Here is an 11,558-nt window from a genome sequence, read left to right as displayed (position 1 = left end):
TATTTTTATTGAATAATTTCAATTACCAACAACGAACTAAAATTCCTAAACTAAACTTGAGATTCTCATTAATGTAGTGTCTTGTCGAGTATTTGACAAACTCACACTATCCATTTCAAATGGGATATGTCCCATGGACATACGAGCAATCCAATCCATAGGATTTCCATTTCCTCTTCCCATTCATAATTCTGTAAGTTTCTCTATAATAGGAAGATCTGCATATTAACATTTCTCTCTGAATGTGAATTTCCAACTCATCCTAAAATCATTCAACATGATTTAAAACGTTTAATTGCATAGGAAGCGATTTACAGTGGACTTTATTAGGTGAATTCATCAAAAGTCATAAATTGACTTAAGGTCAATGATATTCAATCTTCAGATGTTAAAAACATAAAAATCTTCCAAGGAGAAAAAGAAGAGTGTAAACAAGTTCCACACAAAATGATAATATCATCTTTGATTTGCTAGTTTATCCCAATTTGGTTTACCTTGATTCCTTTTGTGTATATTGGTTTTAAATGATAAACTACACCCATAAAAATTGAAAACAAATATCTCTTCAATCTCATTATAAAATTGCTCCAGGTCAAAAGAAATACAACAATGACACTTGAAAATAGTTTCATGCGGAGTTAAAAAGTTTGAGTAAAACATCTGAGTTTTTGTAGAGTCCAGAAACTAATATTTTTATGAGTGGTACTCCAGTTAACCATTAATATGATATTGCCTTTGACTTTAAGCTTAAGTTTTTCATGAATGTTTTCAAAAAAATATGAGTTTTATTATAAACTCATAAATGACTATAACTTCTCAAATTATGATTATGAAGTAGTTAAATCAATGAATTATATGGAATATTTATTCGATTACGAAGTAGTCAAATCAATAACTTAGAGAAATTAGGCTACACAGACATTTATCAAAATGAAAATAATACCATTGTGTTGGTGTCGTAAGTTCAAGAATTGATTATACCATGAGAATGTGGATATGTTCTATTATTTTATTGTCCACAACTTCTCAAATATATCCTATTTTTGAACCAATTATTACATTGAAATAGTGTATCTAACGATAAGTTGGATAAGCTCAAGGGATTATTTTGATAAAGATTTGCCTCACAGACCAGTGAATCCTTTGATAGATGTCATAATGAAACATCAGCCACAATATTCCAAGTCTTTTGCCCAAAATTTTGACTCAAAATTAGGGGGTGACAAGTTGGATTGTTATTGATATTGATATTTTTTTATCTTAGATTAAACAATTTTGAATCGTATGACCCAAAATCACTTGGAAAAACACAAAATGATTCAGTAATAGTGAGTCTAAGGTTGAACCCAAGGAGATTGGCCTATTTTATTCGTTTGTGTGATTATGTCATGAGTTATTTATAGATGTCATATGGATGAAATCAAATAAACATATTGAGGTTAGTGAGAGAGAGGTATGGGGGGACAGATAGAGAGAGAGAAGAGAAAGGGAGGGCGGGAGAGGAAGAGAGAGGGAGAGGGAGAGGGAGTGAGGGGGATGCAGAAAGAAAGTGAGATAGGGAGAAGAAGAGAGAGAGACTGAGGGAGAGGAGAGAGAGAGAAAGATAGAAAACGAGAGAGAGGGGAGAGAAAGAGGTGGAGAGGGGGGAAGAGAGGGGGAGAGAGAGGGAGAGGAGTGAGAGAGAGGGATTGAGGGATAGATGGAGAAAGAGAGAGAAAGGGAGGGGGAGAAGGGAGAAAGAGGGGGAGGGAGAGGAGGAGAGAGGGAGTGGGGGGAAGAGAGAAAGAGAGGGAGAGGGAGAAATACAGGGACAGGGAGGGAGGGGGAGAAAAAAAGAAAGGGAGAGAGGGAGAGGAAGAGAGAGACATAGGTAGATAGATAGATAGATAGAGAGAGAGAGGTGTGAGGGGGAGGGAGAAAGAAAGGGGCAGACAGAGAGGAAGAGAGAGAGACTGAGGGAGAAGAGAGAGAGAGATAGGGAAGGGAGAGGGGGAGGGAGAAAGAAAGGGAGAGAGGGAGAGAAGAGAGAGAGAGAGGGAGAAAGAAAGGGAGAGAGGGAGAGAAGAGAGAGAGAGACAGAGGGAGGAGAGAGAGAGGGGAGGGAGAAAGAGCTGGAGAGGGGTGAGGGGGAGGAGAAAGAAAGGGAGAGAGGGAGAGAAGAGAGAGAGATGAGGGGATAAAGAGCTGGAGAGGAGTGAGGGGGAGGGAGAAAGAAAGGGAGAGAGGGAGAGAAGAGAGAGAGAAGGAGGGGATAAAGAGCGGAAGAGGAGTGAGGGGGAGGGAGGAAGGAGGGGAGAGAGGGAGAGAAGAGAGAGAGAGAGACTGAGGGAGAGAATAGAGGAAAGGGGATAAAGAGCTGGAGAGGAGTGAGGGGGAGGGAGAAAGAAAGGGAGAGAGGGAGAGAAGAGAGAGAGAGAGAGGAGAAAGAGAGGGAGAGGAGTGAGGGGGAGGAAGAAAGAAAGGGAGAGAGGGAGAGAAGAGAGAGAGAGAGAGGAGAAAGAGAGGGAGAGGAGTGAGGGGGAGGAAGAAAGAAAGGGAGAGAGGGAGAGAACAGAAAGAGACTGATGGAGAAGGGGGGAGAGAGAGGCAGAGGGGGAGAAAAGGGAGAGAGGGAGTATTGAGACCAAGGAGTCAGCAACTCGGCCGCTATGTCTCACAGATGACCAATCAGAGATGAGTTAACCGAGCAGCGAGTATGCACCAGCCACGTACCCCGCACTCATAAAGACTTACGGCCAAGATCAGATCCAAACTAGCTTTTAGAACGTCCAATGCACGGACACCATTAACTGGTAACTATCCATTTTAACTGAATTATATCCATACTTGACTTATAACTATTAAGCTGTGAATGCTGAAACATTCTATTCAAGGGGAATACAAATTCTTAATCCGTTACTGTGGATCTCTTCATTCCTACTTACCTTTTCTAATTCTTCTTCTACTCTTTACCTATACCCTCTCATCTTTGTTTTCTACTCCAAATCATCCAATGGAAAATTCTCAACAGGGAGAGAGGCAGTGAGGGGGAGAGAGAAAGAAAGGGAGAGGGGAAGAGGGGGAGAGAGTGAGAGACTGAGGGAGAGAAGGGAGAGAGGGGGAGAGAGAGGGAGAGAGAGGGAGAGAGGGAATGCGGGGGAGGGAGAAAGGGAGAGAGGGATAGTGAGAGAGTGAGAGACTGAGGGAGAGAAGAGAGAGAGAGGGAGGGAGGGAGAGGGAGAGAGTAAGAGGCTGAGGGAGATAAGAGAGAGAGAGAGAAGAGAGATGGAAAGAGAGGGAGAGGGGGAGAGAGAGAGAGAGAGAGAGAGAGAGAGAGAGAGAGAGAGAGAGAGAGAGAGAGAGAGAGAGAGAGCGTGAAAGAGAGCGTGAGACTGAGGGAGACAGAAAGGGAGGGTTAGAGATAGAGAGTGAGAGACTGAGGGAGAGAGAGAGAAAGAGAGGGAGAGGGAAAGAGAATGTGAGACTGAGGGAGAGAGAAAGAGAGGGTGAGAGAGAGTGAGACACTGAGGGAGAGAGAGAGAAAGAGAGGGAGAGGGAAAGAGAATGTGAGACTGAGGGAGAGAGAAAGAGAGGGTGAGAGAGAGTGAGACACTGAGGGAGAGAAGAGAGAGAGAGAGAGAGAGGGAGAGAGGGAGAGAGAGAGAGACACTAAGGGAGAGAAGAGAGAGAGAGGGAGAGGGAGAGAGAGTGAGACACTGAGGGAGAGGGGAGAGAGAGAGAGAGGGAGAGGGAGGGAGAGTGAGACACTGAGGGAGAGAAGAGAGAGAGAGGGAGAGGGAGAGAGAGAGAGAGACACTGAGGAGAGAAGAGAGAGAGGGAGAGGGAGAGAGAGTGAGACACTGAGGAGAGAGAGAGAGAGAGAGGGAGAGGGAGAGAGAGTGAGACACTGAGGAGAGAAGAGAGAGAGAGAGGGGAGGGAGAGAGAGAGAGAGAGAGAGGGAGAGGGAGAGAGAGTGAGACACTGAGGGAGAGAAGAGAGAGAGAGGGAGAGGGAGAGAGAGTGAGACACTGAGGGAGAGAAGAGAGAGAGAGGGAGAGGGAGAGAGAGTGAGACACTAAGGGAGAGAAGAGAGAGAGAGAGGGAGAGGGAGAGAGAGGGGGGGGGGGGAGAGAGGGGGGGAGAGGGAGAGAGAGAGAGAGAGAGGGGGAGGGAGAGAGAGTGAGACACCGGGAGGGGAGAGAGAGAGAGAGGGAGAGAGAGAGAGCGTGAGAGACGGGGGGAGAGAAGAGAGAGAGAGGGAGAGGGAGAGAGAGAGTGAGACACTGAGGGAGAGAAGAGAAGAGAGAAGAGAGAGAGAGAGAGGAATGGAAGGGAGAGAGAGGGTGAGAGAGGGAGAGACAGAGGGAGTGAGAAAGAGAAGGAGAGACAGAGACCGAGCCGAGGGGGGAGAGGAATGGAAGAGAGGGAGAGAGGAGAGAGAAAGGAATGGAGGAAGGGAGGGAGGGAGGGAGGGAGAGAGAGAGAGATGAGTTTGACAGAAATCCAATTTCGACTGACCCAATGGGAGAGAGACTTTTGACGATCACGCAAAAATTCGATTCTCCAACGGCGGAGATGAATTCCAGTGGACTAAACGATCATGCAACTACTGTATGCAGTAGGCTGACGTAGTCGAATTCGATCTTACCCACAATAAATGACGGCCAAAAGAAGCCTTTTTTTCCCACCCAGTAATCTTATCTTTGTCTATCTTTCTTCCTTCTGCATCATGGCAGATGGAATTTTCTTCCATCGATGAAGGAATTTCTTCTACCCATGATTGATCTTGACCCATTTCTGCGGATCACCGCCATTTTCTGTACATGGAGAAAATTAATGTATGCCGGGGTGGGAGCAGTAGAACATCCCCGCTAATGTCGCCATCGCCGGAGTGGAAGTTTTCTCAGGTATTCGGTGAGCGGGCGCCCGGGGAGCAAATCTTGGACGGTGGGTCTTGTCTTTTGTTAGTTTTCGTTCGAATCCCTCTTTGGTAGACCGAATTATGATGATTTCATTCTTTCCGTTTGAGTTGGAAACGATTATTCTGGTTAATTTTGCCGCCGGATGGATTTTTCTGTGTCGTTCCCTCATCTGATTGAATTGATTGAAGAATTAGAGACTTTTGATGAAGGATTCGTCCTAATTATTGGTGAAAAGCTTATGAACTATAGTAGGATGTTGAATTGTGGAGAGTTAAAAAAGGAGGTATTTTTTAAAGGCTATCTTACTCTAGCTCAATCTTGGCATTCGTCGTCTATGAGTCTAAGATGAATTATTATCATTATTGACGATTGCTTGAAGTTTTTATTCTAAAATGTTTCAAGATCACATTTTTTTAAGTTACTCCATTTTAATCAAAACTAAAATGGACGATGTCTTCATTAAAATCATATATCTTGCGTAAGTAATTCAAAACTCGTGTACTGATAAAAACTTTCTGACGTTTTTAACATATTGTTTTCCGGTCAATCAAATGTAGAGGTTCAAACGTGATGGGTAGAGCGGCAAAAGTCTATATATCTTGAGTTAGTCCTATTCATAATGATTTTTTAAATCTGCCCATCGCTTATACTTCTGGTTAATAAATCTGTAATAGCCCTGCTATTTATATGTCCGAGAGACTTCAAATCAGTGTTTCTATTATCGTCCCATTGTTTCCTACCTTCAATATTTTGATGCAGTGATTAGGCTGGTGCTTTTTGTGGTGGAAAAAAATAACACCATTTTAAGTGAACTTTTTAAATGAAATTAATTTTTTTATCATCTAATTACGTACATTCTACTTATTCTTGATGATATTCCCACTTGCAAAATTGTTACATGAAAACTGGGGTTTTTAATTATCTTTTTTCTACTCAATAATAGTTGATATCATTTCGGCGATAGAGTTTGATAGAAGAGGAGATTATCTGGCAACCGGTGATTTTGGTGGCCGCATTGTTCTTTTTGAAAGAAGTGACAAAAAGAAGGTAAACAATCCACGTCCCCTTTATTTATAGCACTGAAAATGAAGACTAAAAAATTATAGAATTTTAAAATGAAACATATCCATTAATCCTCATCTACGATATTTTCTATCAAGCTCTCTCCTCGCAAAGTTTTGGAGACTTTGGATGGTTCCCATATTTCCCCTCCGACCTATGTCTACAAGACCGAGTTTCAGAGCCATGTTCCTGAGGTGCTCTTACAATTCGCATTTCTCCAAATAATGTTAATATTCCATTTCACATCGTATGAGAAAATTGTTTACTTTTGTGCAGTTTGATTGCCTAAAGAGTTTGGAAATTAAAGAGAAGATAAATCAAGTGAGATGGTGCGCTTCTCCAAATAAGTCTTTGTTCATTCTTTCGTGTAACAACCGGACTATCAAGCTTTGGAAGGTTGGTTTCTTCCTAAATCGTGTGGCCTAAATCTTGATTGTGATATTTTCTTCCTGGTGGAACAGGTCTTAGAGCAGAAAGCAAAGAAAATAGAACGCATGGTTCCTAACAAGCTTGAAATCTCAGAAAGTACACTTCTATCAGAGAAGAGCTTTGCGACAAACACAAGTGGATCTTTTGCTTCGGTTAAACTCAACTTGCTAGCATCAGCATCAAGTCAGGAGGAACTTGGAGCGGTATCATTTGCATTTAAACCTTTTGAAAACTCATTCTAACTATGAATTAAAAGAATAAATACCTTTTAACTGCTGAGAAGAAAGATCATATAATTTTATCATTGGATGTCAGTTTCTGTTGTTCTAGAATTAACTAATTCCTTTACACTTACTGAGACGTCATTGAAGCACACATTTCTAATATTCTATCATACTAGTATGGAAACTCTGATGTTCTTTTAATCGCTGTAGTTAAACTAATATGATCCTGCATGAGCAGAACGTTGAAGATAGATAAAGGCATGGGTTTTCTGTGACCAGATATCTAATATTGAAGATGTTACTGCTGCAAGATGCCGGAGAATATACTCCCACGCGCATGAATTCAACATCCACTCTATATCAAATAACAGGTAATCTCATTCTTTCATCGATTTATTCACAGAATCACCAGTTGCCTCATTCAATATAAGCATTTTAAAAGTCATTTAAACATTTTTAATCGAAAGTCGGTTAGAAAATAGTGAAAATTCCGCACAAAAATTTAGGATTATTTGGGACTCGAGCTGAAACATGTTTCTAAATTTTTTTTTGTGCAGCGATGGAGAGACATTCATCTCGGCTGATGACCTCAGAATTAATTTATGGAACTTGGAAATCAGGAATCAGTGTTTTAATATTGTTGACCTGAAGCCTCCTCATATGGAGGATCTTGTAGGTAATTTATTCTCTTTTCCTGGAGCTTCTTCCAACACCATTTATTTTAATGTAGATTCAAATCGGTTATTTTGTGCTCAATTTCTTCCATGGAGTGTTCTTCATCAGTTCATGATTGGTGCCTTATCAGTGTCTCATGGGTGTTCATTATCTGTTGCAACTCGGAAGAGAGTGGAGAAGAAGGCTAAGATTTCATGTGCCTTTTTGCCCTTGAACATATTAGGGCAAATTTTGTCTTCGCTTTGAAAAAGCAACTTAAAATTTTCTAAACTATATTAAAAGCTAGTAAAAAGAGAAAATAACTATATTCCCCTTAGTTTCAACATTATTCTTTGAAAGATTCTTTTTTGTTACGGATGTAATTAAGTTCATTAAATGAGGTGTCTCATGAAGTTGGTTTAAAATACTGTCAATCTGAGAAAATAACCCACTTTGTCTCACTATCTCATGAAGGAAGTTTCAGTAATCAAAGATCCCAGTTAAAAATATTTCAAGGGAAATCTCCGGGTGAAAGCTTCTCAAATTACCATCTGTTGAATTTTTTTCTCCACCATGTTGTGAGCTTCCTTTGAGTGTTATGTTTTCTTAGTTTACTTCTTTCTCGGTTTCCTAAATTATTGTTGCTTTTCCTAACCTTTATACTTTCCGAAGTTCAAAGATTAACGTCTCTTTCCTTGTTAATCGTGATAACTACGTACCAATGTTGATAGCTGATACAAACCCTAATCTTACAGGGGTATCTCTGTTGTTTTAGCCCATTAAAACCACTTTTGTCCTTTTATCTTTCTTGAATCTCCCTTTAATGATGTAACCCTCCTTTCTGGAGGGCAGTGAAGAACTATTTAACTGTTTGTCTCTTCCATATTACGTCCAGCCTGTCAAGACACCCCATGGTGATGTTCACTCCTTTGTAAACTCTTCCCTTATCGACGTCCATTCTTCTGGTCTCCTCTCCCCTGTGTCTCTTTCTCTATCTAAACGCCTGGGTTCATATCAGTAGCTAAACATCGATTTGATTTCCACAGAATAGCTTAGGTTTTCATCTGAAAGAGTCAAAAAGATTTTTGTAGTCTGACTTTTGATGGTGATCTCTGATGTTAATGTTATTTATTTGATTGGTGAAAGTGTTTGATGCCTCTATTTTAGGTACAATATTAACATGAAAACCTCACTCATATATTGTCAGTTGTGCACGGCTTGTGTAACTAGTGTATCATTGAAATTGGCACTAAGTGCTTTGTTTCCCACACAGAAGTGATAACAACAGCAGAGTTTCACCCGAAATCCTGTAACATTCTTGCATATGGTAGTTCAAGGGGATTCATTCGCCTAGTTGACTTGAGGCGGTCCGCTTTATGTGATTTTGGTGCAAGGATGTGAGTCTTCGTTAAAATATTCTCCTTTTTTTCCTTCTTGTTTGCAAGTTTGTTTACCTTTTTCTTATTACACTTTCAAGATTCCAATGAATTTTTTTCTACATTTGAAGATTAAAAGATCGTCAAGACCTGGGATCTAGGTCTTTCTTTACAGAAATAATTTCTTCCATCTCTGATATCAAGTTTGCAAGTGACGGAGTTCATGTTTTAAGTCGTGATTTCATGAATCTTAAGGTATTTTTTTATTTTAAAGGGATTGTTAATTTTTATGCTCAATAATTACTCCTCTTTTGTTAGCAACAAATCAAAATCTCTTCCTGTTAGAAATTCTATCAAATCTAATTTCTATTTGGCTTTCAGTTGTGGGACCTGCGCATGGACACATCACCCATTGTAACGTATAGTATCCATGAAAACCTTCGCCCAAAGGTCTGATCTTTTTCTATTCCAAATAGTCATTTATTTCATGGACCGTATAAAATTCAAAAACTTACATAATCTCTGTTTTTAAAAAAAGTGGGGGAAGGTTATCCGTGATCGGTGGTCCTTCCTAATAGAAATAGTAATCTTCTTATTTTCTGTAGATTACCCTGAGATAGAAAAAATCGTAATACCCCAAGCAGAATATTTGGACAGAAATACCCTCAAGACGTTGGGGATCTTTTCAAAATCACTGCCCACAAACCCATCCTCTTGTAGTGCTCTTGCTGCATGAAATTATCTCTTATTTCATAATTGGAGGAGAAGGTTTCTCACTAAGTTTATCAGCCTTAAATTGGAATCACGGTTAAACCGTAAAGTCCGGAAATTGTGCATAAGAAGTAACAGCTAGACATGGGGGGAGATAGATATAGAGAGATGGAGGGACAAACAACACATAACCTTTTGGCAACCGTGAGGATGGGTTGGGATGGGCAACTGTGTATTGTTGATAAAATCACTCAGCGAGTTGGAATGGGGAAAATTTTCTCACGCCTTTATAATTTCTGTTACAGTTGCATGAGTTGTACAACAGCGACACCATATTTGATAAATTTCAGTGCTGCCTCAGCAATGATGGGCTCAATTTTGCTTCTGGTTCATACAGGTTTGTGGAATTTATTTTTCATAAAATAAATTTGGAGTTTCCCGGATAGGAGAAATATGTTCCTTGGTGAAATAATTGAAATCTTTCTAAATATATTTTGGTTGAATTGGGAAAAGTGATATACTAACACATAAATATCGTACATAAAGTACTTATGATTGTATTTCTTCTCCATCTTCTTTCAGTAACGTCTTTAAGGTCTTCAATTATAAAGACGGAGATGAAGCTGGAACCACATTAGAGGCGACAAGAAACCCAAACAGGTGAATTTTTAAGCTATAGGAAGTTTAATATTAAGTGTATTTCCAGGCTACATTGAATTTTATGTGAATCAATCGAATGAATTTCTGACATATAAGCATAACATGTTATGAACATAATTGTCTGCCATCTCATTTCTCCGCAGAATGCCAAGTTCTCCATCGAAGCCAAAAGTTTCAAGATTACTGCCCAGCATAACAAAAAGACATTCCAGACGAGGTTGTAAAAGCTCTCTGTCTCTCTCTTTCTATATCAACCAGTCTACCTCTACATTTCCCCCTCCTTTATATAACCACCTATCTCTCTCTCTCTCTGGCTCTCTATCCATCTCAACCCATCTACTTCTACATTTCTCTCTCCTTTATTTACCTACATATCTCTCTCTATATATATATATATTTACCAATCTATCTCTACATCCCTCTCTTTTATACATTCACCAATCTGTCTCCCATTATCTCTTTGTCTTTCCTTCTTCCTCTCTCTCTCTGGATACTGCCATCCATCTCTCTCTCTCTCTCTCTCTCTCTCTCTCTTTCTCTCTCTCTCTCTCTCCAGATGCTTTTCTTCGAGTTCTTTGTGTTCCCTTACAGCTCATTCAAATTCCTTGCGAACAGAATCTGGCAGCCCCTCCTACAATGATATCAACCGAGGGCGCTCTTTCGACTTGAACTCAAAGTTGGTAAATTTGACTTGGCATCCAACAGCTAACTTAATCGCTTGTGCTTCTGCCAATAGTGTTTACTTTTACCATGCATAGATCACCATTTTTTCATAACCATTACTGTGGACATTATGGCTCCTCTTTGTCATCATTATATTCCCTAATTAGCCTGTTAAGGGCATTTTCCTTAATTAAACCATTAGGGCCCCTATATAAACACTTGTAATCTTGTCTTTTGGGTATGAAGTTTTCCCATTTTCGTGTTCACATGATCTGTTCATCGGCGGTTTCCGGCCGACATCAGATGCTCCGGCCTCTCTCCTTCTTCGCGCGGCCTTCTGTTAAACTGGGACCCTACAGTTCTCTCTCTTCTCTCTCTTCTCCACCTTCTCTCTCATTTTTTCCTCTCTTTCTCTCTTCCTTTCTTTCACTTTAAACCCCTACGCAGGATTCTCCCACGTGTGACCCATTTAATAAGTGGTCACACGTGGGGGGGCATCTAATGAACCTCCCACGTGGGAGAATGTAATGGGGGGCTTTAAATGCCCCCAAACCCTAGCCGCCTTAGAAGTTTCTGTTTTGTTCTTTCATCTCTCACTCTGAGTGCCATTCTAACACCTTCCTTCGCACACCTCCCTTCGCGGAAGACTCCCTCGCGCGGCTACCTTCGTGTGCGGAGTACTCCTTCGCGCAGCCTTCTCCGCGCGCGGAGACCTTCTTCGCGCGGCCTCCTCTGGGTACAGAGTCCTCCTTTGCGCGGTCTCCTCCGCGTGCGGAGCTCTCCTTCGCGTGGCCTCCTTCGCGCGCCCAGAGTCTTCCTTCGTGTGGGCTCCTCTGCGCACAGAGTCCACTGTGCGAGGATTTCTCCGCACGCTGAT

The 11,558-nt window shown here is 41.0% G+C and overlaps 1 protein-coding gene across 2 annotated transcripts; it reads left to right on the top strand.

Annotated features, from left to right (window-relative positions):
• Positions 1-4,520: 4,520 nt before the first annotated feature.
• Positions 4,521-10,947, top strand: LOC144700749 (serine/threonine protein phosphatase 2A 55 kDa regulatory subunit B beta isoform-like). Of its 2 annotated transcripts, none has more exons than XM_078572246.1 (14): positions 4,521-4,927; positions 5,846-5,949; positions 6,063-6,158; positions 6,241-6,360; positions 6,426-6,596; positions 6,897-6,988; positions 7,175-7,293; positions 8,548-8,668; positions 8,779-8,902; positions 9,029-9,097; positions 9,664-9,755; positions 9,941-10,018; positions 10,162-10,235; positions 10,634-10,947. In XM_078572246.1, exons 1-14 carry the CDS (start codon positions 4,804-4,806, stop codon positions 10,774-10,776), a joined length of 1,527 nt encoding a protein of 508 aa, XP_078428372.1. In that variant the 5' UTR covers positions 4,521-4,803; the 3' UTR covers positions 10,777-10,947. The 2 variants fall into 2 exon arrangements, with proteins under 2 accessions (XP_078428372.1, XP_078428371.1); XM_078572245.1 differs by having other exon boundaries at positions 4,525-4,927; positions 8,545-8,668.
• Positions 10,948-11,558: the final 611 nt, after the last annotated feature.

This window comes from Wolffia australiana, chromosome 3 (genome assembly GCF_029677425.1).
Source record: "Wolffia australiana isolate 7733 chromosome 3, ASM2967742v1".
Lineage (NCBI taxonomy): Eukaryota > Viridiplantae > Streptophyta > Magnoliopsida > Alismatales > Araceae > Wolffia > Wolffia australiana.
Note: the sequence above shows the minus strand (reverse complement) of the source record. Positions and strands in the feature narration are given on the sequence as shown.